This window comes from Triticum aestivum, chromosome 3A, assembly GCF_018294505.1.
Source record: "Triticum aestivum cultivar Chinese Spring chromosome 3A, IWGSC CS RefSeq v2.1, whole genome shotgun sequence".
Lineage (NCBI taxonomy): Eukaryota > Viridiplantae > Streptophyta > Magnoliopsida > Poales > Poaceae > Triticum > Triticum aestivum.
The window spans coordinates 576,263,915-576,290,414 of NC_057800.1; the positions used below are offsets into that span (position 1 = coordinate 576,263,915).

Sequence of the window (26,500 nt, forward strand, 5' to 3'; positions counted from 1 at the left end):
AGTTCGGAAGAATCGAGGAGCGTCCCTAACTTGAAGACCGGTTCAGGGGGCTACTGACGGTGTCCTGGACTAGGGGGTACTCACCACGTCGTCTCCCGATCTATTAGATTGGGCCGAGGACCCCCGTGGTCGTATACTCATGGGCCAGTTCGGACGGCTACCGCATACAAGGAAGATTCCACAAGACTTGGCGATCAAGACAAGGACTTCTCCCCACCGGCATATTCGGCTAGGACTCTTATTATCCTAGGCCTCCGGTGCATTATATAAACCGAGGCCAGGCTAGTCGATAGATATACAATATATACAACAATCATACCATAGGCTAGCTTCTAGGGTTTAGCCTCCTTGATCTTGTGGTAGATCTACTCTTGTACTACCCATGTCATCAATATTAATCAAGAAGGAGTAGGGTTTTACCTCCATCGAGAGGGCCCGAACCTGGGTAAAAACATCATGTCCCTTGTCTCCTGTTACCCATCGATCCTAGACGCACAGTTCGGGACCCCCTACCCGAGATCTGCCGGTTTTGACACCGACACTCTCTCACAAGCATAACATGATCAAACCCAGAACTCATTGAGTGTTAATCACATAGTGATGTGAACTAGATTATTGAGTCTAGTAAACTCTTTGGATGTTGGTCACATGGCGATGTGACCTGTGAGTGTTAATCACATGGCGATGTGAACTAGATTATTGACTCTAGTGCAAGTGGGAGACTATTGGAAATATGCCCTAGAGGCAATAATAAATTGGTTATTATTATATTTCCTTGTTCATGATAATCGTTTATGATCCATGCTAGAATTGTATTGATAGGAAACTCAGATACATGTGTGGATACATAGACAACACCATGTCCCTAGTAAGCCTCTAGTTGACTAGCTCGTTGATCAATAGATGGTTACAATTTCCTGACCATGGACATTGGATGTCGTTGATAACGGGATCACATCATTAGGAGAATGATGTGATGGACAAGACCCAATCCTAAGCCTAGCACAAGATCGTGTAGTTCGTATGCTAAAGCTTTTCTAATGTCAAGTATCATTTCCTTAGACCATGAGATTGTGCAACTCCCGGATACCGTAGGAGTGCTTTGGGTGTGCCAAACGTCACAACGTAACTAGGTGGCTATAAAGGTACACTGCAGGTATCTCCGAAAGTGTCTGTTGGGTTGGCATGAATCGAGACTGGGATTTGTCACTCCTTGTAAACGGAGAGGTATCTCTGGGCCCACTCGGTAGGACATCATCATAATGTGCACAATGTAACCAAGGAGTTGATCACGGGATGATGTGTTATGGAACGAGTAAAGAGACTTGCCGGTAACGAGATTGAAAAAGGTATCGGATACCGACGATTGAATCTCGGGCAAGTACTATACCGCTAGACAAAGGGAATTGTATACGGGATTGATTGAATCCTTGACATCGTGGTTCATCCGATGAAATCATCGTGGAGCATGTGGGAGCCAACATGGGTATCCAGATCCCGTTGTTGGTTATTGACCGGAGAGTTGTCTCGGCCATGTCTGCATGACTCCCGAGCCCGTAGGGTCTACACACTTAAGGTTCGATGAAGCTAGGGTTATAGGGAATAGATGTACGTGGTAACTGAATGTTGTTCGGAGTCTAGGATGAGATCCCGGACGTCACGAGGAGTTCCGGAATGGTCCGGAGGTAAAGATTTATATATGGGAAGTCATCATACGGTCACCGGAATAATTCGGGGGTTACCGGTATTGTACCGGGACCACCGGAGGGGTTCCGGGGGTCCACCGGGAGGGTCCACCTGCCCCGGAGGGCCCTATGGGCTGTATGTGGAGAGGGACCAGCCCCTTAGTGGGCTGGGCGCCTCCCCCCTAGGGCCCATGCGCCTAGGGTTTGGGGGAACCCTAAAGGGGGGGGCACCCCCTTGCCTTGGGGGGCAAGGCAACCCCCCTTGGCCGCCGCCCCCTCCTCAGATTGGATCTGAGGGGGCCGACCCCCCTCTCCCTTGCCCCTATATATATGTGGGGGTGGGAGGGCAGCTGCACCCAAGTCTTGGCGCAGCCCTCCCCCTCTCCCAAGTCCTCCTTCTCTCCCGCGGTGCTTGGCGAAGCCCTGCAGGATTGCCACGCTCCTCCTTCACCACCATGCCGTTGTGCTGCTGCTGGATGGAGTCTTCCCCAACCTCTCCTTCTCCCCTTGCTGGATCAAGGCGTAGGAGACGTCACCGGGCTGTACATGTGTTGAACGCGGAGGTGCCGTCCGTTCGGCACTAGGATCATCGGTGATTTGGATCACGACGAGGTACGACTCCATCAACCCCGTTCACTTGAACGCTTCCGCTTAACGATCTACAAGGGTATGTAGATGCTCTCTCCTTCCCCTCATTGCTAGATTACTCCATAGATTGATCTTGGTGATGCGTAGAAAATTTTGAATTTCTGCTACGTTCCCCAACACAAAGGTCTTGAGCCACAGGCCGAAGTCAGGGGTAATGCGGAGGAAGGCCTCACATACGACAATAAATGCCGACATGTGGAGAAAGGAATCTGGGGCTAGATCGTGGAAATCAAGCCCGTAATAGAACATCAAACCCCTTACGAAGGAATACAGAGTGAGGCCTAGTCCTCGAAGGAAGTGGGAGATGAACACGACCTCTTCGTTGGGTTCGGGAGTAGGGACGACCTTCCCTCGGGCGGGCAGCCGATGCGAGACTTCGGCGGTCAAGTATCTTGCCTCCCTCACTTCTTGATATCCTCTTCCGTGGCGGAGGAGGGCATCCACCGGCCCTGGAGGCTGGATCCGGACATGATTGAAGGTCCGAAGCACCTGACCTGGGCTTTGGGTGTTAGAACTCGAGGCGGGGGGAGGATTCGATTGAGCACGGGAGGAAAAAAGTAAAAACCTTGACCCTTTATAAAGAGGGTGAATATCAAGCGTCCTCCTCGTAGTCGTGTGGGACTTGCCTAAAATCTAGGAGTCCTAGGCGCGGTTGGGTTACCCACGCCCGTATTGATGAGAATCCCGTAATAAGGGGGACACGATCTCTGCTTTGACAAGACGTGTCAAAAAACTGCCTCGTGTTATGTGTGGGGCTAGTTAAAGGAAACGGTTTGAATAATCACCGGGCCATGGCATAATGTCATGTTGCCAAAACAAGTCAGCAGATCAGATTTGTGGAAATATTATTCTCTCTACGGTGGTATGTGGAACTTATTTTGCAGGGTCGGACACTATCCTTGTATTCAAATTCTTCTGTGGTGTATTCGGAGGAGCAACCCGCCTTGCAATGCCGAAGACAATACTGCGCGCCGGACTCATCGTCATTGAAGCCTGGTTCAGGGGCTACTGAGGGAGTCCTGGATTAGGGGGTCTCCGGATAGCCGGACTATATCCTTTGGCCGGACTGTTAGACTATGAAGATACAAGATTGAAGACTTCGTCTCGTGTCCGGATGGGACTCTACTTGGCGTAGAAGGCAAGCTAGGCAATACGGATATGTATATCTCCTCCTTTGTAACCGACCTTGTGTAACCCTATCCCCTCCGGTGTCTATATAAACCGGAGGGTTTTAGTCCGTAGGACAACATACAATCATACCATAGGCTAGCTTCTAGGGTTTAGCCTCTCCGATATCGTGGTAGATCAACTCTTGTAATACTCATATCATCAAGAATAAATCAAGCAGGACGTAGGGTTTTACCTCCATCAAGAGGGCCTGAACCTGGGTAAAACACCGTGTCCCCTGTCTCCTGTTACCATCCGCCTTAGACGCACAGTTCGGGACCCCCTACCCGAGATCCGCCGGTTTTGACACCGATAGTGTCCCCCATAAGCCTCGGAGTGACACTTGTGTAGGATATGTTCCTGCTCATGCTCAGGTACACAACGTCTAATAACACCATCCACTCCTTCTTTATAAACGTGTGGGTCATCCCAGAAGTAATGTCTTAAATCATAGAATTTTTTTTCTTTTGCTGATATGTGAAACTAGGTGGTATAAATTTACAACAATGTAATTAGCATAATCAGCATACCATGGAGTAGTACGAGAAGCATTTATGACAGCTAATTGTTCATCAGGAAAGCTATCATCAATCGGTAGTGGGTCATCAAGAACATTCTCTAACATAGACAAGTTGTCTGCAACGGGGTTCTCAGCTCCCTTTCTATCAATAATATGTAAATCAAATTCTTGTAGTAGGAGAACCCATCTAATAAGTCTAGGTTTAGCATCTTTCTTTTCCATAAGATATTTAATAGCAGCATGATCAGTGTGAACAGTTACTTTAGAATCAACAATATAAGGTTTGAACATATCACAAGCAAACACAACTGCTAAAAATTCCTTTTCAGTAGTAGCATAATTTTGCTGGGCATTGTCTAGAGTTTTACTAGCATATTGGATAGCATTTAGTTTCTTATCAGCTCTTTGTCCTAGAACAGCAACTACAACATAATCACTAGCATCACACATAATTTCAAAGGGTAAATTCCAATCAGGAGGCTGAACAATAGGTGCAGAAATCAAGGCTTTCTTGAGTATTTCAAATGCTTCTACACAATCATCATCAAAGACAAAAGGAACATCTTTTTGTAAGAGATTAGTCAGAGGCCGGGAAATTTTTGAGAAGTCTTTAATGAACCTTCTATAAAAACCGGCATGACCAAGGAAACTTCTTATACCTTTAATGTCCTTTGGACACGACATCTTTTCAATAGCATCAACTTTAGCTTTATCAACTTCAATACCTCTTTCAGAAATTTTATGCCCCAAGACAATACTTCATTAACCATAAAGTGGCACTTCTCCCAATTCAAGACAAGATTAGTTTCTTCACATCTCTGCAAAACTCGATCAATGTATCTTAAGCAATCATCCAAAGAAGTTCCATAAACGAAGAAATCATCCATGAAAACCTGAACAATCTTTTCACAAAAGTCAGAGAATATCGCAGTCATACATCTTTGAAAGGTAGCAGGTGCATTACATAAACCAAAAGGCATACGTCTATAAGCAAAGGTACCGAAAGGACAGGTAAAGGTGGTCTTTTCTTGATCCTCTTTTGACACAGGTATTTGAGAGAAACTAGAATAACCATCTAGAAAGCAAAAATGTGTGTGTTTGGATAATCTTTCTAGCATTTGATGAATAAAAGGTAAAGGGTAATGATCCTTTTTAGTAGCTTTATTTAATTTGCAGAAATCAATTATCATTCTATAACCTGTAACAATTCTTTGTGGGATCAATTCATCTTTATCATTAGGAACAACAGTAATACCTCCTTTCTTAGGGACACAATGGACAGGACTTACCCACTGACTATCAGCAATAGGATAAATTATACCTGCCTCCAGAAGCTTTAGTATTTATTTTCTTACCACTTCTTTCATCTTAGGATTTAACCGTTGTTGGTGATCAACAACCGGTTTAGCGTCTTTCTCCAATTTTATTTTGTGCTGGCATAGAGTGGGACTAATGCCCTTAAGATCATCAAGAGTATATCCAATGGCAGCAGGGTGCTTCTTCAGAGTTTTCAATAATTTCTCTTCTTCCTGCTCTGAAAGGTTAGCACTAATAATAACATGATATATCTTCTTTTCATCAAGATAAGCATATTTAAGAGTATCGGGTAATGGTTTACGCTCAAACACGGGATCACCCTAAGGTGGAGGAGGATCCCCTAGAATTTCAATAGGCAAGTTATGTTTCAAAATAGGTCCCTGTTTAAAGAATATTTCATCTATTTCCCTTCTTTCATTCATAAACATATCATTTTCATGGTCTAGCAAATATTGTTCTAAAGGATCATTAGGAGGCACGACAATATAAGCAAGACCAATAATTTCATCTTTACTAGGCAATTCTTTATCATGGGGTTGTCTACGAAATTTAGCAAAATTAAAATCATGAGACATATCCCCTAAACCAACAGAAACAATATCCTTTTTGCAGTCTATCTTAGCATTAGCAGTATTCAAGAAGGGTCTACTAAATATAATGGGGCAAAAGACATCTTGTAGGGAACCAAGAACAAGAAAATCAGCAGGATATTTAACTTTCCCACACAAGACTTCAACATCTCTAACAATCCCAATCGGTGAAATGGTATCTCTATTGGCAAGCTTAATTGTAACATCAATACCTTCTATCTCAGCAGGTGCAATATCATGCATAATTTCTTCATATAAAGAATGGGGTATTGCAATCGCACTAGCACCCATATCACATAAGCCATGATAGAAATGATCTCCTATTTTAACAGAAATAACAGGCATGCCTATAACAGGTGTATGTTTATTTTTAGTATCGGGTCTAGCAATTCTAGCAGCTTCATCACAGAAGTAAATAACATGCCCATCACTATTACCAACCAAGAGATGTTTAACCATAGCAATACTAGGTTCAACTTTAATTTGCTCAGAGGGTGTAGGTGTTCTAGTATTACTCTTACGAACCACAGTTGAAGCTTTAGCATGATCCTTTATTCTAGTAGGGAAAGGTGGTTTCTCAATATAAGCGGTAGGAACAATAGGATCAAAATTATAGTGATAGTCTTTTCTTCAACTTTAATAGGTTGAACTACTTTTACTTCAATGGGAGGACAATATTTAAGCCGCTTCTCCTTAGGGAGATCAACATGAGTAGCAAATGATTCACAGAAAGAAGCTACTATTTCAAAGTCAAGTCCATATTTAGTGCTAAATTCACGAAAAGCATCGGTATCCATAAAAGATCTAACACAGTCAAACTTAGGTGTTATACCTGACTCCTTACCTTCGTCGAGTTTCCAATCTTCAGAGTTGCGTTTAATTCTTTCCAATAAATCCCATCTGAATTCAATAGTCTTCATCATAAAAGAACCGGTACAAGAAGTATCGAGCATGGAGTGGTTATTGAGACAAAGTCGAGCATAATTTTTTTTGAATAATAATTTCTCTTGAGAGATCATGATTGGGGCATGAATATAACATTGACTTAAGCCTACCCCAAGCTTGAGCGATGCTTTCTCCTTCACGAGGCCAAAAGTTATATATATATAATTACGATCACGATGAACCAGATGCATAGGATAAAACTTCTGATGAAATTCACATTTCAATCGGTTGTAGTTCCATGATCCAATATCATCACATAGCCTAAACCATGTCAATGCCTTTACCTTCAAAGATAAAGGGAAGATCTTCTTCTTGATAACATCCTCGGGCATACCTGCAAGCTTAAATAATCCACAAACTTCATCCAGATAGATTAGGTGCAAATCAGGATGCAATGTTCCATCTCTTGTAAAAGGATTAGCTAGCAGTTTCTCTATCATACCCGAAGGAATTTCAAAGTAAACATTTTCAGTAGGTTCAGTAGGTTGAGGAGCAACTCTTTGCTCTACTGGTCGGGGTGAAGATACCCCGAACAAGCCCCTCAAAGGATTACTTTCCATAGTAACAAGTGACAGTAAATTTCAGCACACTGTATAAATTTTCCTTACCAAATTCTACCTACCAAAGGCGCTTCACTCCCCGGCAACGGCGCCAGAAGAGAGTCTTGATGACCCACAAGTATAGGGGCTCTATTGTGGTCCTTTCGGTAAGTAAGAGTGTCGAACCCAACGAGTAGTAGAAGGAAATGACAAGTGGTTTTCAGTAAGGTATTCTCTGCAAGCGCTGAAATTATCAGTAACAGATAGTTTTGTGATAAGGTAATTTGTAACGGGTAACAAGTAACAAATGTAAATAAGGTGCAGCAAGATGGACCAATCCTTTTTGTAGCAAAGGACAAGCCTGGACAAACTCTTATATAAAGGAAAACGCTCCCGAGGACACATGGGAATTATCGTCAAGCTAGTTTTCATCACGCTCATATGATTCGCGTTCATTACTTTGATAATTTGATATGTGGGTGTACCGGTGCTTGGGTACTACCCTTACTTGGACAAGCATCCCACTTATGGTTAACCCCTCTTGCAAGCATCCGCAACTACAAAAGAAGTATTAAGGTAAACCTAACCATAGCATGAAACATATGGATCCAAATCAGCCCCTTATGAAGCAACACATAAACTAGGGTTTAAGCTTCTGTCACTCTAGCAACCCATCATCTACTTATTACTTTCCAATGCCTTCCCCTAGGCCCAAACAATGGTGAAGTGTCATGTAGTCGACGTTCACATGACACCACTAGAGGAAAGACAACATACATCTCATCAAAATATCGAACGAATACCAAATTCACATGACTACTTATAGCAAGACTTCTCCCATGTCCTCGGGAATAAACTTAACTACTCACAAATCATATTTATGTTCATAATCAGAGGGGTATTAATATGCATAAAGGATCTGAACATATGATCTTCCACCAAATAAACCAACTAGCATCAACTACAAGGAGTAATCAACACTACTAGCAACCCACAGGTACCAATCTGAGATTTTGAGAGAAAGATTGGATACAAGAGATGAACTAGGGTTTGAGATGAGGTGGTGCTGGTGAAGATGTTGATGGAGATTGGGCCCCTCCCAATGAGAGGATCGATGGTGATGACGATGGTGATGATTTCCCCCTCCCGGAGGGATGCTTCCCCGGCAGAACAGCTCCGTCGGAGCCCTAGATTGGTTCCACCAAGGTTCCGCCTCGTGGCGGCGGAGTTTCATCCCGAAAGCTTGCTTATGATTTTTTTACAGGGCGAAAGACTTCATATAGCCAAAGATGGGCACCGGAGGCCTGCCAGGGGGCCCACGAGACAAGCGGGCGCGCCCCCACCCTCGTGGATGGTGGGTGGCCCCCCTCTGGTGCTTCCTTCGCCCAATATTTTTTTATATATTCTAAAAATGACTTCCGTGGAGTTTCAGGACTTTTGGAGTTGTGCAGAATAGGTTTCTAATATTTGCTCCTTTTCTAGCCCAGAATTCCAGCTGCTGGCATTCTCCCTCTTCATGCAAACCTTGTAAACTAAGATTGAATAGGTATAAGTATTATGACATAATGTGTAATAATATCCCATAATGCAATAAATATCGATATAAAAGCATGATGCAAAATGGACGTATCAGTTACGACGCAGGGCTTCGCCTAAGTAATACGACAATATGACTGAGGTGGAAAACTGTGGAGGGGGGCACCACACACGGCTAAAGATCAACTTGTGTGTCTGTGGGGTGCCCCCTCCCCCGTATATATAGGAGGGGAGGAGGAGGGTCGGCCTCAAGGAGCGCGCCCAAGGGGGGGATTCCTACTCCTAGTAGGAATAGGTTTCCCCCTTTCCTAGTCCAAGTAGGAGAAGAAGGAAGGAGAGGAAGAAGAGAAGGAAAGGGGGCCGCCCCCTAGCCCTAGTCCAATTCGGTTTGGTCTAGGGGAGCATGCTCCACCTCTTGGCCTGCCTCCTCTCTTCAACCACTAGGCCCATAAGGCCCAAATAACTTCCCGAAGGGGGTTCCGGTAACCCCCGGTACTCCGAAACTTATCCGAAACGACCCAAACCATTCCGGTGTATGAATGTAGCCTTACAATGTATGAATCTTTATGTCTCGACCATTTCGAGACTCCTCGCCATGTCTGTGATCACATCCAGGACTCCGAACAACCTTCGGTACATCAAATCACATAACTCATAATACATATCGTCATCGAACATTAAGCGTGCGGACCCTACGGGTTTGAGAACTATGTAGACATGACCGAGACTCATCTCCGGTCAATAACCAATAGCGGAACCTATATACTCATATTGGTTCCTACATATTCTACGAAGACCTTTATCGGTCAAACCGCATAACAACATACGTTGTTCCCTTTGTCATCGGTATGTTACTTGCCCGAGATTCGATCGTCGGTATCATCATACCTAGTTCAATCTCGCCACAGGCAAGTCTCTTTACTCATTCCGTAATGCATCATCCCGTGACTAACTCATTGGTCACATTGCTTGCAAGGCTCATAGTGATGTGCATTATCGAGAGGGCCCAGAGATACCTCTCCGGTACACGAAGTGACAAATCCTAATCTCGATCTATGCCAACTCAACAAACACCATCGGAGACACCTATAGAGCATCTTTATAATTACCCAATTACGTTGTGACGTTTGATAGCACACAAGGTGTTCCTCCGGTATTCGGGAGTTGCATAATCTCATAGTCTGAGGAACATGTATAAGTCATGAAGAAAGTAATAGCAATAAACTAAACAATCATAGTGCTAAGCTAACGGATGGGTCTTGTCCATCACATCATTCTCTAATGGTGTGATCCCGTTCATCAAATGACAACACATGTCTATGGCTAGGAAACTTAACCATCTTTGATTAACGAGCTAGTCAAGTAGAGGCATACTAGGGACACTTTGTTTGTCTATGTATTCACACATGTACGGTTAATACAATTCTAGCATGAATAATAACATTTATCATGATATAAGGAAATATAAATAACAACTTTATTATTGCCTCTAGGGCATATTTCCTTCAAGTCGAACTTCATCTTGACAGCCATCAAGCAAATGAATGGTCCATTCTTTGCATGTGTTGGCGATAGTGTCCACCGGCCTTAGGCATTCTCCATATGCCCGCCATAGCCTTCCATAGTCGTTGCGCCAAAGGGCATCTGCATAGGGCATGAAACGAGTCCTCGCATTCCATACCGCAAAGAGCACATGTATCGGAAACCTCAAGTTTCCTTTTCCGTTTGTTTTCAAGGGTGGCCAAAGAATTCGTCACAACTCGCCAGGAAAAAATGCGTACCTTTGGGGGAGCAGGGCACCCCCACACTGCCTTCCAGATGTCAATCTTTACGTGACTTGTACTTTGTTCTTTATGATATGAATGAGACACATATTATCATAAAAAAATGCTTTTGAATGTTAAGTTAGAAACATAAGACAATCCTATACCTTGAAACGGATAATTGAACAAAACCAAACTGGATAAATTTGGACAAAGTTTCATATCGTGTTTACTGCATTTTGTTCATCTTTGTCCAGGTTGGGTGCAAGAGTCAGACATGTAGTTGGAGCTCCTCCGCAGTTATGCTTTTGGGACCTACATGCTACATAACCATCTCCTATTAATGAAGAGCCCAACTTTATCATTGGGCTAAATTTGGTTATTTGGTCTAGGATGTCACTTCGGGGCGTGATCCTCAATCGGTTGCGGGATCAAACAACGCACGATCATGATAAACTGACATCATCAATGAAAAATTCATGCCCATGGACGCTCGTCTTATAGAAAGACGATTCCGTTGATCATTTTTTTCCACCTGTTGGTTTTTGGGTGTGGTACCATTAGAGGTCAAGCAAATTCATAATGCAATGTATGTACAAAATACTTAACTACTCACCCTATCACACATTCAGTGCCTATAAATATTTAGTTAATTGTACTGCACAATTCAGTGATGTAATTGTATACACATTCAGTTAACTCCACAACAAGTGTCACAAAAATTCAGTTAACAGTGTAGAAAATTTCATTTAACGAACATTCAAAATTTTGAGCTGCAGCATACTAGAATTCCGAAAAAATCAGACGACAAGACTATTGAACAAATCTGAGCACTAATATAGCCTAATCTAATGCCCACATATATATGATCAACTACCATCACACAAGAAAAATGCATCCTTGAAAACCCCTAGCACGATTCCTCAACTCGGGAGGAAGAGCACACACAATGTCGTCTCGAACAAACACATAGACATAGCTCGCATACAATATGGATTAAAGATGAAAAACAAGCACGAAGAAGGACATCGATGACTCCGGTAAACCCTACATGACACATACGTGAGACACTGCCTAGCAAATCAGGATGGAGGGCACGACGATTAGAAATAATGGGCCTAGCCCATGTACAATTTCTGAATTCTTAAAAAGCCCCGTGTATAAAATGGCAAGTGATAATTACAACCGAAGTTGACGAGATGCGAGACCTCTTTATATAGTGAGTTCTCTTCACCACACTCAGTGATATGTTAAGGAGGGAAAGAGAAGATCGCCCGCATGTGCTCGCCTTGCCTGGCCGGACTCGGGCACTTGGCAGAAAAGTTTATGGTTCATTGTCCGGTAAGTATACAACTTAAAAGCCAAGTCGATTTGAGATCGTGATCGCGACAGGATACCGTCTCTGGTATTCCTATATATAATGCTTACCGACTGCAGCCAAAGACACCTCAAAAACACCTAGGGTTTTGCCTCATCTCGCAATTTGCGCCACCATCGTAGCCTACTCCATCACGAACGCCGGCTATCGGGAGAGCAGGTCTTTAAAAATAAATCCACCATGTAAGAAGGCCAAACTATCCCTTTATTAGAAGATGTAAATTGTAATCTCATCTGGTGATATGCATTTAAAGTAACTTAGTTAAGGTGGGTGTACGAGACTTTGTACAATACTCCATCTTTTCCGGGTTCATTAGGCATGCGTGTATCTGCCTAGATTGATAATTTAACCAACGTAATACAAGTTGTATATTCCATAATTCATACCATTAAAATTTGTACCATTTTAAGTTTTAATGATATAATTTTTGTGATATAACTCTTGTATTATGTTGATCAAATTGTCAATATGATACGTGCAGGCCTAATAAACTGGAAAGGAGGTGGTACTTTTTGTCCAACGTGAAGTTTGAACTAACTTTACATCATATTTGAGTGAAAAGATGAACTTTCTATTGATTGACCACATTCAAACAATATCATTATGATTCTCTTGATTCTTTAATTTGGATTATCATGTTGGAGTCCAGTAATTGGCTTCTTCAAGCTGCAATCGAGCTGCTCTCTTCAACTGTTGTGTGGCACATCTTCTACATCTGACATGCGCTTTTCAGGCCTCGGACATCGATCTTGGTAGCTCGATCATAGACCTAATAGAATGTAGTATACAATGGTGACGGGGAGCGAGATAAATATCCCAAGAATTACCCTGAAAAGAACAAAAACCAGATAGGTGCAGTTGATCAGATGGTCATTCACAGAAACAAGGCAACAATATCTGTAGCAAAATCTGGTAAAGAAACGCACCCTGTGCTCATGATGTCTGCATGGACCTTGTATTCTTCAGCGTACACAAATGAAGTCACGGCTAGGGGAAGGGCCGCCTGTATGAACATGCATGTCAAAAATAGTGGTTAAAAAATATATCTCAAAATTTGTATAATGAACAACATATATAACTGCACAGCTTCAGCTTTGGTCTAAACTCTTTTGAGGGATTTTTTTTTGGAAGGTTTGATTAGAATTTAGCTCCGACACCGCTTAATTTAGTTTGTTCAACTCAGCTCGCGGTAAAAAGCTTCAAAAATTGTGGGTTTCGTTCCACTTTATGGGTCAGCATTTGTCATTTTTGACTTGTACTACTACTGGACACAAACGTGTGCGGTCATCTTTCACCACGCACTTTCCGTTACTACTGGAGCATGCAACCGCATGGCATGGCAGCTAGTAGGCTGTAGGCCAGCCGCTCAAGAAACGTAGAAATAAATGCCGTCGCACATCTCAAGAAATAGATGAAAGAATTAATCAGCCGTGCGTGCGGTTTACCTGTACAACAGCAATGTGCAGCAGGGTGCCGTGCATGCCGATGGCGAGCGACGCGAGCAGCATCACCACCGGGCCGATGAGGAACTTGAGCACCATCGACATGGACGCGATCGCGTAGCCGGACGGGACGAACCGCGACTGACGCGCTATGAACGTCCCCGACGCGAACATGCTGAGCCCAACGGCCGTCGTCTGGATGGTGAACAGCGAGTCGTCAATTATTTTTGGCATCTTGATCCCGCACCTGTAGAAACACAAGTAGATCGACGTGAATACATTAGGAGAAGATATCCAAATAGGCACAGGAATATGTACGAGGTATGAGCTGTGAATGAAAGGGACGTACTTGAAGGCGATTAGGGCCCAGATGAGGCCAAGGAAGCTCGCATAGGTATTCGGAATCTTGAGAACCTTCTTCCCTGCCATCAAGGCGATGTGCGTCACCGAAGGCGCCGTCGACTTCGCCGGCGGCGGCGACCCTTGCTCTGCCTCCGCGTCGGCACTTGTCTCCTTGGCCACCGTCGTTGTTGTGTTGTCTGCCAGGTCTTTTTGTGCCGTAGACGCCGGGGCAACCTCCGTGATCTCAATGTTTACGGTTACTTCGTGGGCCCGCTTGGCCGCAACGACGGCCTCGTCATTGGGGGCGATTTTCTCAGCGGACGGCGCCGCCCCGGGCGACCCAGGGCTGATTTTGGCGGTGCCATCCATGGCCGTCGCGGCGCGCCGGGCCGCCATGTACTCGTAGATGAAGATGACGACGTTGTACCAGACGCAGAACTGCATGACGACGATCTGCTTCATGAGGTCCTTGGACATGGCCCCGTACATGCCGCCGAGGAGCGGCACGCCCATGATGATGGTGTTGGGCAGCGACGCCACAGAGAAGGCGGTCACCACCCACTGCAGCGGGGAGGCCGCTGCAACCGCAGCCGAAGCCTTGCCGCCTCCGTCGGATCGGCGGCGGCGGCGCGAGCGGGACTCCCAGGCGGCCCAGGCGACGAGGCCGAGCAGCATGACGGCCTTCTGCAGCGTGTCGGCGGCGACGAGGCGGCCGTTCATGGCGTAGGGGTTGTTGGTGGAGACCATGTTGAAGATGAGCACGGGCACGGCGTAGATGGCGACGAAGTGGTTGATCCCGGCGCACTGCTCCTCGGAGAAGGCCTTGAGCCACCGCACGGACGCGTACCCGAGCACCGCCGCCGTGTACAGCGGCGCCATCGCCTCCACGACATGGTACACGGCCAGCCACGTGATCATGGCGCCCTAGTAGAAAGCACACGCTACGGTCCAACTTCGGACCGATCGATCAGGAACGATCGACCACGCCTCTCTGAATCGACGTCGAGGATTCGGTTTCGTGCAGCTGTGGGTGCGCTAAGCTTCCTCTTGTGGTACCAGTAGTGTCTTGGTGTGAGGGAGGGTTTGGGTTTTTTGGCTGGGACGCTCGTGTGTATATATAGTGGCCCGTCCCGGGTTGACGCGGATTGGACTCGCGACGGAACTCGGGGTTTCGTCCATGGTTTTGGATCATGGAAAAGCAGGTCCGTTCGTTGAGGAGAGAAACCAGAAAGGTGGTGTGTGTGCGCGGCGCACTATGTACGGCTGCACGACGCCGCCAGTGGGACTTGATAATGGAAACCTGAGGCATCGTGAGTTGTCATCATGCATGCTCTGGGAATAGCAGCGTGCGATACGCTTTCCCTGTGTCCAGCCAGGTGGTTTAAACCGGAATCTGTCTTGGCATGAGCTACGGGTCATGTGATGTAGTACTACGACTACGAGCGGTAGTTGTCAGAGCCTAAAAAGTCAACAAGGGGGCAACAAGAAGAACTCGAATTCATTTTGGTTACTCTCGCCGTGCTTTCACAGTGTTCATCAAGCTAGGGAACGCCATCTAACAGATCCAAGGATCATGCATTGCTGTATTTTCTGGTCACATGGGAGAAGGAATCGCAAAAAGTGGCCGAACTCCATGGGCGGTTTTCCTCCTCGATGCGGTGCAGGTCTGCGTAAATTTGCAGGGCGACTGCATTAGAGTATCTCCAACGGCCGCATAAAAAATTGGCGCACAATAAAAGTAAAAGAAAAGTATACTTTTCGTCCCTGAACTTTTGGCGAAGTCTAGATTTCGTCCCTCAACTACGAAATCAGACAACTTGCACCTCAAACTCTTGAAATCGGATAAGTTTCATCCCCCGGCTCAACTGAAGCAGTATCCATGCTAACCCAGCATGGTTTTGACCGGGTCATGTCCACATGGCGATAGTTCTATTTCTCTTCATCCATCTCCTATGGACGTTTTCGTCGAACTGTTGACGTGCAATGCTGCACCGCGCCACAACAGAGCGTGGCCGTGAGTCGACGAGCCAGTGCCGCCACCATTGGTGGCTCTGCTAACTACCACGCACCGCCGATTGCCCCGTTGGCCACTAAACATGCTGCTCCAAGCCATCATGTGAGTCCGCGCGCACAACCACCTGCTGGCCGTAGCTCTCTGGTGTAGCAGGAACCCGGGAGTTGAATGGCCAGGAGCCTGGGACGCGCAGCTACGTAGCATGTTGGGTGAAGACGCTGCGCCGCCGCCGCTGAGCAATACAAAATACGATGGGAGAGATGGGTTCAAGCTGCGCTCGACGGCGAGGTACCTGCAGAGCTGAGCTTGTGAGCGAGCGGTGCGGGGAGACGAACTCGGCGGGCGAGGACGGCACGCACCACCATAGCCGCGAGGTGCCCCAGCCTGGCCACAACCGCGTTGTGCTCCATCCCGGTGAGGAGCAGGTCGAGCCCCAACGATCCCCTCTCATGGCGCCACGCTCATGCTATCCAGACCACCACCTCCAGCAGCTTGCTCCTCGCCGTGCTCCGGCCCGCAGCTTGCCCATCCGCGTAGAAAGAAGGGGAGTACGAGAGAGAGAGCAAAATCAGGAGGTCAATCTGGGGGTTTTCTTTGCCACGTCAGCATGTATCGGTCAAAAGTCAAAACCAGGGTAAGTCAGCACAAAAACCGGTCAAAACCAAGAGAAGGGACGAAACTTGTCCGGTTTTAAAAGTTAAGAGTGCAATTTGTCTGGTTTCATAGTTGAGGGACCAAATATAGACTCTGCCCAGAGTTGAGGGACGAAAAGTATACTTTTCTCTAAAAGTTATAGCGCGTCACTTTAGTATTTGTAGTGCGCCGGGACCAACATTGCTTTTGCAGACGCCCAAAAACGCATGCACAAAAAGCACACAGTGCAAATTATGAAGCGCGCGCAATCCGGAGCCCAAAATATGCTGCGCGCGATAGCGTTTTTCAGCGCGCGTCCAAAACTTTTGACACTACAACATCTGCTGGAGCTGTGCGGCGCCCAAAAAAACAAAATTTTAGTGCGCGGAGCTCTTTTTGAGCACGGGTTAGAGATACTCTTAGGCACGACGGGGAGGACGCGTAATTCCATGTATGACTCCGTGTCAGCGTGTCTACTGTCCAGCTCTAGCGGTCAAGTTTGTATCGCGCCTGCCATGCTCTACTTTCATCGAGACAAGTTCAACCCGGTACGTACTTGCACGATGTTTGAGTTGAGGAAGTACGTACGTACGTACGTCTCTTGATTGCAACGGCACCAAACCATGCATGCAAACGTGCGGTGCCATGTTTGTTTGACAAACCACACGATGTTTGACCTTTTCATCTGTTTTTCTCGTGCGTGCTGGAAAGCTAATGAGTTGTTTCCCGTTCTGCCTGTCGTTTTACATTTTATTACACACATAAACGAAAAACGTGAGTGAATGATAAGATGGTGAAAGGTCGTTCGACACGCAGGCGTCGAGCCGTTTCGAGGAGAGCTCCTGCATACTGGGTGTTGTGATGCTCATCACAGAATGCAGGATTAACAGCTGTGAGAGCCTTTATAATCTTGTGTTTATGTATATACGCAGGAGAATACAGTCCCCCCCCCCCCCTTCTAACTCAGGTTCAGTTAACATGGTCATAACAAAAAAGGGCACAATAATTTGATAATGCGCCTGTCATCTATAAAGCCATCTATTTACAAACATGGGAAGTGCGCACTTTGCTAGCTAATGAATCGAGGCTACCATTGGTTGACATATATAGTAAGCACGCAAAGTAGTCACTTGCTAGTTGCTACGACGAACATGCTGCATACTACTAAGTGGGAATCGACGTGTTTGCAACAGAAACTTATATCCGCCCTCCTGTTCTGCAAGTGCGCTACATACCGCTAATAGCCGCCGGCCGCCGTTTCTCCGACGAAACTAACGGTTTCTCTTACCCCAAAGAATTCGAGCAAGAGAATGGGTCGGCCACTCGTGCGCATACGACTAGCTGAATGCAGCGCATCTAGTTTGCCCTCGGAACCAGACGCCGAGAAATCACCTTGATCGATCGTGAGTAGCCCACTTTGACATGACCAGATAAAATCACCCAGTGATAAATTCAGAGTCGGTATTACTCTTTCAACTCTCCTTTTGGAGTACTCCACGTTGAATAGGTTGCCAGTATCTTGGAATCAACCTGAAATCAAGACTTTTCACATGTAGTTTGGGGCCAAACTGCATGGAAAACTCTCGATTTCAGGTTGATTGCTCCCGCAAAACCACGTTGAATAGATTGCTAGTACAATAGAACAGGCTAACGGGCAATAATACTACTTTTTTTTTGAACTGGCAATAATACTACTACTAGTAGTAGCCCACTACGTGATCCAACTTAACTTTCCCTTAATTCACTCCACCTCCCGCCTGATTTTCATGAGGTGGGTTCCCCTTCCCCGTTATTTCCAATCATAACTTGACAAGTGGCTAATTATGTAAAGATTTACGTTAATTTTCACTAGAAGAACGCCCATGCGTTACAACGGGGCCACATTAAGTTTAAAAGTTCAATATCAATTATGTTAATATTACATTTAATATTCTCATATATATTAAGTGACATTGACGACCTTTTTTACCATCAAATTATCACACACACACCCTCTCCCTCCCTCTTCCTCACTCTCTCTCCCCTTCTCCCTCACTCAGGAGGTGGGACGAAAATAAACCCGGAACGGAGACTACCAACTGAGACATTAGGAGTAGAGATCATTTAGTTGACAAGAATAAATAGAAAACGGTGTTAAAAAAGAAACAAATTAGAATACGTTGAAAAACCAAAAGGACAATGTAAAAGGAGATTCGCCCTGCCCCCCGGACCTTGCCACAGAACCGGCTCAGCGGTCCAGTCCTCGCGCGGTCGTCTTCTCCTGTTCCCCGAGCCGCGTCGCTACAGAGTCGGGCTCCCGCCCGACCAACTCACTGGCATCAAAGGGGAATGGATAAGGGTGACGCTCTTCCTTCCCTGCCCCCATGACCTCACTCCTCCTCGACGCCCCCTCCCAAATCCACTTCTATTCCTCGCTCGCTCGATCCCGTCAATCTGGACGAAGTTAGACGCCACGGCCACCATGACCGACCCCGTCCACATGGCCACTGTCCTCCCTGCGGGCTAGGAGCTTGTCGAGGAGCTCCGAACGCCTTCGCTACTTCGTCTACGCTAACGAGATCAAATCCAGCACCCCCGCATCAACGTCACTGCCGTCTTCCTAAACCTTGGGCCACCGTGACATTGTCGTTCGATCCGCGCCGCCCCGAGCTCCCATGTCTTCCCCTAGGGCGCCATTGACACCGCCATGATCTCCTCTTGCCTTTCCCCTGTTTCCCCTCTCGTTTGCTCTCGTTAGGTATTTCGCCGTGGCCGAGAACCGCCGTACGCCATGGCCATTGCAGGGGTAGCCACCGAGCTCCTCGGATTGACCCCGTGGCATATGCCCGCTCCTATGCACGCCCATGCCCGAGCCTGCCGCTCTTTTTCCGCGCTCGAGGGGCCACTCCCTCTCCATGCCCACGCGTGTGCTACACCGCGTCGGTCGCGCCCGCCGCTGCCGTCGCGCTCGCCGCAGCCACCGCACCACTGTGCCCCGCGCGACACACACCCTGGTCGTGCGCCACACTCTCGCTGGCTGCGCTCGCCCCGTCTGCTGCCGCCGATCCCTTCGCTCGCCCCGCTATTGCGCCCCTGCCTCGCGCCGCCTTCAGTCGTGGCCATCTTCTGTCGGCCGCCTCCTCAGCCACGCCGGCTAAACCCGGGCATGGGCAGCCCGGCCCGACGACCCGGCCCGAAAAACCCGGGCCGGGCCGGGCCGGGCTTGACGTTCGGGTCGGGCTCGGGCCTAGTTTTGCAGCCCGGAAGATAGTTCGGGCCGGGCTTGGGCTTCATTTTTTATGTATTTCGGGCCGGGCTTTCGGGCTTCGGGCCGGGCTTGCACGTGCGTACACTAAAAAACAGCGTTCAGGCCGGGCTCGGGCTTGAAAACAGGGAGTATTTCGGGCTTCGGGCCGGGCTCGGGCTTGGGAAATGAAGGTCGGGCTTTTATAAGTCCGGCCCGAAACCCGGCCCGGCCCGACGTTTGCCCGGGTTTAACGCCGGCCGCATCTTTGCCATCCACCGTCGGCCACTCGCCTCGCCTGCTGCGTGTTGCTTCCTGCTGCTATGCACTGCTCTACCGCTGGTACACTGCTGCACCATGCCCTCGACACCGCCATGGACAAATGTGGCGGAGGGATTGTTATCAAGGAAATATTGGTTGTTATCAAGGAAAGGTAAAAATTTAGGAAAGTTAGTATTTTTGAACTAATTTCTATGCAAATGGGGTTTTATTGTTTGGTAACGTGATACCTGTACCTGCCAGTTTGTGACGTATCTGATTAGAAAAGTTTGCAAATGTTAAGAAACTATTTATTGGGAGGAAAGTTGTGACGTGTCTGTTATTTGTTTCCTAAAACTAATTTCACTAATAAGAGAAATCGATTGATTTAGATAAGTTAGGAAAGTTAGATTAAAATGTATTATTTGTTTCCTGAAAATCTGTTATTTGTTTCCTATGAAAAATTGAACCAATAAAAGAAATTGATTGATTCGCATAATTTAAAGAAGTTAGATTAAAATGTATTATTTGTTTCCTGAAAATCCGTTATTTGTTTCCTAAGACAAATTGAACCAATAAAAGAAATCGATTGATTTGCATAATTTAAGGAAGTTAAATCCATGATTTGTTATACGTTAGGAAAGTTCTGGTTGTAATAAGGAGTGGAAAGAAAAATAAACCGATGGACTAGAGTGGGAGGGGTGGTGGGAGGAGAGACGAGAAAAAACCAGCGAAAATAAACCGCGGACCAGGGTGGGAGGGGGTGGTGGGAGGAGAGACGGAAAAAAACCAGCGAAAATAAACTGCGGAGACGATTCACCAACTCGTCTATTAGGAGCTCCGAACGCCTTCGCTACTTCGTCTGCGCCAGCGAGATCAAGTCCAGCACCCCCGCATCGGCGTCGCTGTTGTCTTCCTCAACCTTGGTTCACCGTGACATTGCCGTTCGATCCGCGCCGCCCCGAACTCCCATGTCTTCCCCTAGGGTGCCATTGACACCGCCATGATCTCCTCTTGCCTTCCCCTATTTCCCCTCTCGTTTGCTCTCGTTAGGTATTTCGCCGTGGCCGAGAACCGCCGTCCGCCATGGCCATTGCAGGGGTAGCCACCGAGCTCCTCGGATTGCCCCCGTGGCATATGCCCGCTCCTATGCGCGCCCATGCCCGAGCATGCCGCTCTTCTTCCGCGCTCGTGGGGCCACTCCCTCTCCATGGCCACGCCCGTGCTACACCGCGTCGGTCGCGCCCGCCGCTGTCGTCGCGCTCGCCGCAGCCACCGCACCACTGTGCTCCGCGCGACACACACCCTGGCCGCGCGCCACACTCTCGCTGGCTGCGCTCGCCCCATCTGCTGCCGCCTATCCCTTCGCTCGCCCCGCCATCGCGCCCCTGCCTCGCGCCGCCTCCAGTCGTGGCCATCTTCTGTCGGCCGCCCCCTCAGCCACACCGGCCGCATCTCTGCCCTCCATCGTCGGCCGCTCGCCTCGCCTGCTACGTGTTGCTTCCTGCTGCTATGCGCTACTCTACCGCTGGTACGCTGTTGCACCATGCCCTCGACACCGCCGTGGACAAATGTGGCGGAGGGATTGTTATCAAGGAAATATTGGTTGTTATTAAGGAAAGGTAAATTTTTTAGGAAAGTTAGGATTTTAAAACTGATTTCTATGCAAATGGAGTTTTATTTTTTGGTAATGTGATATCAGTACCTGCCCATTTGTGATGTGTCTGATTAGGAAAGTTTGCAAATGTTAAAAAACTATTTATTGGGAGGAATATTATGACGTGTCTGTTATTTGTTTTCTAAAACAAATTTCACTAATAAGAGAAATCGATTGATTTAGATAAGTTAGGAAAGTTAGATTAAAATGTATTATTTGTTTTTTGAAAATCTGTTATTTGTTTCCTAAGACAAATTGAACCAATAAAAGAAATCAATTGATTTGCATAATTTAAGGAAGTTAGATTAAAATGTATTATTTGTTTCCTGAAAATCCGTTATTTGTTTACTAAGATATATTGAACCAATAAAAGGAATCGATTGATTTACATAATTTAAGGAAGTTAGATCCGTGATTTGTTGTACGTTAGAAAAGTTCTGGTTGTAATAAAGAGTGGAGAGAAAAATAAACCGATGGACCGGGGTGGGAGGGGGTGGTGGGAGGAGAGACGAGAAAAAACCAACAAAAATAAACCACGAACCAGGATGGGAGGGGGTGGTGGGAGGAGAGACGAAAAAAATCAGCGAAAATAAACCGCAGAGACGATTCACCAACTCGTCCATTAGAAATAGACATGCATGTAGCATTGCTCGCTAACAGGCCATACTAATTACATAGGCTGGATGCATGCAAAGTACCATACATTGTATCTTATTTTAGGAAATTGTTTTGAAGGAATTTTCTGCATTTTCTTATGATTTTGACAATGCTTCCTCCCTTCCGGTTTAAAAGGCACAATTTTAAAATTTCCTCAACCAAGATAGATGATGAGTACCCCCTCCCTTCTGGTTTAAAAGGCAAAAATCTAAAATTTCTTGAACAATGGTAGCTTTTTTATATTTTAAAAAAAAGAGGATGACCCCCAACCTCTGTAACAGGGCGATGCATGCAACCATTTTATTTATTATTCATCAAGACCTTATAAAATAATACATCAATAAGTCTGAAGTCGCCATCTTAGCAACATCTGTCGCTAACCCTATCCACTTGATGAAGGGATGCAGATTGTCGACGTTGCGTACCCAGACCTCACACCAAAGCGCAACATCTAAAGCCGGAAGCCCCAAACAAGCAGAATTGTTGGGTCTGGGTCACACACCGGTCCGACGCACTCTCAGCGTACACCGCATGCGCATGCTGCAGAGGCCGTCACCACCGTTTTCCACCGATCCATCTTCAAAGCAGGTACTGAAACATGATCTTGTCAGGCCTGCCATTCAACCAAGGTAGATGATTTCTCGCAGAAAAACCAAGGTAGATGATGAGTACTCTCTCCCTTCCACTTTATAGTGCTGAATTCAAAAATCTCACCAGTCAAGGTAAATATTGAGTGATGGAATATATTTTTTGTAGTTTGCAGAAGTACATAATTAATGGGCTAATTTTCTCAAGAAAATGTGTTACCAATATATTAATTGCAATGCATGCACGCGTGACAAATAAATGACCAAAAAACTTGCATGCATAGGTGAGTCTTCCCTTAATCCTTGTATTCAATGGTTTAATGCACCTTGAAATCTAAACATGTGAATGGAGGTAATAAAACTGAGACTTACAAAATGGAAAAACAACTTTTTAAAGACAAGCCATATAAACCGGAAGGGAGTGAGTAGTTGATAAATTGTGTACTTCATAAAAGTTTCTTAAAATATTGTGTTTACTGATGCACTAATTACAACCCATGCATACGTGACCTCTAAGATGGTGTTTGGTTCTCTAGTCCTAGGATTTTTCCTAGTCCCTAGGACTTTTTGAAAAAGACTCTCAAGGAGGTGCTTCTAAGGACTTTTAGCAAAAAGTCCCACCCTGTTTGGTTTGCTAGGAACTTTTTTTAGTCCCAACACAAAAAAGTCACTGGAACCAAACACCCCCTAAATAACCAGAAACTTTTATATGTGTTGGGGAATTTTCTTTTAATCCTTTCATGCATTGGTTTAATGTGCAACAAAATTTGAACAATTAACAGGGAGCAATAGAAATGGGACTAACAAAAAAAATTGGGACCGTATCATCGAAATCAGTATGACCAAAGCGTCTGCAAGAGCTATATGTCCCTCATACTGATTCCTACTAGGAATCGTCTCCAAGAGCTATATGTCGCTCATACTGATTCCTACTAGGTACAGCAAAACGGCTATTGGGCCAGCCCAACATTGTAGCTGACCGCGAATTTTTCCCTCTGATTTTTTGTCGGTTTTCCACCGTCATAGCATCGATTTTCTTTGGTTTTGCTTTTTACATTTTCCTTTTTCTTTGGTCTTATTTATTTCTTTCTATGCTTTTAACAAATTTTCTTTCTTTTTCTTTTTCGTTTTTTTCTTTTCCTGCAACATACATCTATTTATTTTCATGCACATTGTATATTTTCTTATATATGTGGGACATTTTTTATATTTTTTACATTTTCAAATATATTGTTAACATTTCCTAATTTAAATGTTTTGATGTCTACTTTTTCCATACACAATGTACAGGTTTTGTATACATCTAAAACATTTCTAAACAATGTGAACGTTACTATGCATTGGATAAATATGTTTTTAAAAATTTCACAAACTTTTTGTTTCAAAACATACGAATATTTTTAAAATGTAACATACATTTCTCTGAATGGTATAAATATATTTTTGAATTACATGAATATTTCTGTACATTCCATAACAAATTTTTTTAAGTGGCATGTACATTCCAGGTTCAACTATTTGTCACCCTAGGTAAGGAATAGTTATTCTTCATCTCCCCTCTATTTTAACATCGATGCGGCGTAATTTTACATCCCGTAAATTTTCTCTTATTTCATATGTAAAAATAGAACGTAAGAAAATATACAATTATCGTGAATAATATTTTATGTTACGTAAAATTACAAATATAAAAATATAGTGTAAAATATGCATAAAATGCAATTTTCTGGTCTTATGACCTTTTCTTTTTATGCCAAATTTTAAGCAGTGAATCAATATGAATGTAACTATTTGTGTTTCAAATGTAATTTATTTGTGAAATAATCGTTAGATTACCTCGGATGAAGAATGACTTATTCTGCATCCTGGGTTTGAATCGTAGAAAATGTTCACACTACATGTTTGAAAGGTGAAGTAACATTTTTCACACTATGTTTTACAGTTTTTCAGATGTGCGATGAACACTTTTATAAAAAAATACTAATTCTATTTGTTTGTAATAATTGTACTTAGTATTTTCTTAATATATGAATAATATAAAAAGACGTGTGACATCAGCTTGACGTGTGAAGATTCCACGTGGTTGCTGCGTCGGCCTAGTACCGGCTCCCACTAAGAGCATTTTCAGCCACAATGTACAAATTTGATCCGTCAAACGTCCGCGAACGCGCCCGGTCAGTGTCTGGACGTGTCTATTTTGACTCCTTATTTTTTTGTTCATGTAGCCATGACTTTCAGTTTTTCTTTATATGTCCGGTCACATGCATGTGATTGATGAAGAAGGAGAGAGAGAATGAAAAGAAATAATAAAGAAAGAAAAAGGATGCTCTATGGCAGGCCCACTTCTATGTGGCGGACGCAGAACCATTGACCGGGCACGCATGAGCACTCCTCATACTCATCCCATATATGAGATGAAGATGAGGGTTGTCGGACAACCCGAGCATTTAAGAAGCCTTTGAGAGGTCCGATTGGATCAACCTTTTGCTATTTTTTGCTTCTATCTCTCAATAGTTCCGGTCCCGTCCGGTCAATTTTAGAAGTCCGGCTATAGATGCTCTAACAATATTCTCTCTCTCAATGGTCCCGGTCCTGCTTGGTTAATTTTAGGAGTCTCGCTGTAGATGATCTAACAATACATAGGAGTCGATGCGGGAGATAAAATGCACGCCCGATAGCTCGCATCCCCTATTTGGCGCTTTATGCGGCTGTTAGTGTACAATTCGTAAACAAGCGCATATCCCCCTCCCCTCTACACTGGGCCAGTTCATTTGCATCTTTTTCCATTTGTTAAACTGCAAAAAGGGCATGCGCGCAGGACAAGAATCAAACTCGCGACCTCTTCAATTAGTATAAACCGCACTGACCAACCTAGACACCTCAACTGTTGTGACTTCTTTCTACCTTTTTCTTCTTTTCTTCTGTTTCGCTTGACGTGATTTAAATTGTTACTTTTTTATTTTCCTTTTAGTTCTATTTTTTAGAAAACGGATGAACTTTTTTTCAAAATTTAGAAGTTTTATTCCAAAATGGATGAAATTTTTTAAAAGAATAATGATTTTTTTGTAATATCAAGATGAAATTTTCTTCATAATTGATGAACATTTTTTACAATTCGATGATTTTTTTCAAATCTGATAAACTTTGTTTGAACATTGATTTTTTTTTTCAAATTCGATGAACTGTTTTTCTAATCTGTGAACTTTTCTTCAAAGTCGAAGATCTTTTTTTTAATTTATCAATATTTTTTGGTTTGTGATTTTTTTTCAAAACACATGAACTTTCTTGAATTCACGTTTTTTTGGATTTTATTTAAATTAATAAGTTGACGGTTTACAGGTTGACCGGTCAACCATTTGACCGACGAACCAAATGTGCCTGGCGAGTTGACTGCACAGCTAGTGGTTAATGGGCCGGCCTGATACTGTAGTTTAGTGGGCGCCAGTCTACTAGCCGGCGCATAAGGTGCCGACTAGGAGACTGCGAGATCACTAATTGAGTTGTTTTTGCAAAGGTCACTCCTACCTCTTCAGATTATGACACGTGGTGCACTGCATGTGCACCACTTGTCACAACCGGAGAGTTTTTCCCTTTTATAT

At 45.0% G+C, this 26,500-nt stretch overlaps 1 protein-coding gene across 1 annotated transcript; it reads right to left on the reverse strand.

The window, feature by feature from the left end:
* Window positions 1-12,637: 12,637 nt before the first annotated feature.
* LOC123058693 (probable auxin efflux carrier component 9) lies at window positions 12,638-14,947 on the reverse strand. Its single transcript, XM_044481394.1, has 4 exons — window positions 13,880-14,947; window positions 13,534-13,777; window positions 13,015-13,091; window positions 12,638-12,916 (listed from the first exon to the last, which is right to left on the reverse strand). Exons 1-4 carry the CDS (start codon window positions 14,788-14,790, stop codon window positions 12,850-12,852), a joined length of 1,299 nt encoding a protein of 432 aa, XP_044337329.1. The 5' UTR covers window positions 14,791-14,947; the 3' UTR covers window positions 12,638-12,849.
* Window positions 14,948-26,500: the final 11,553 nt, after the last annotated feature.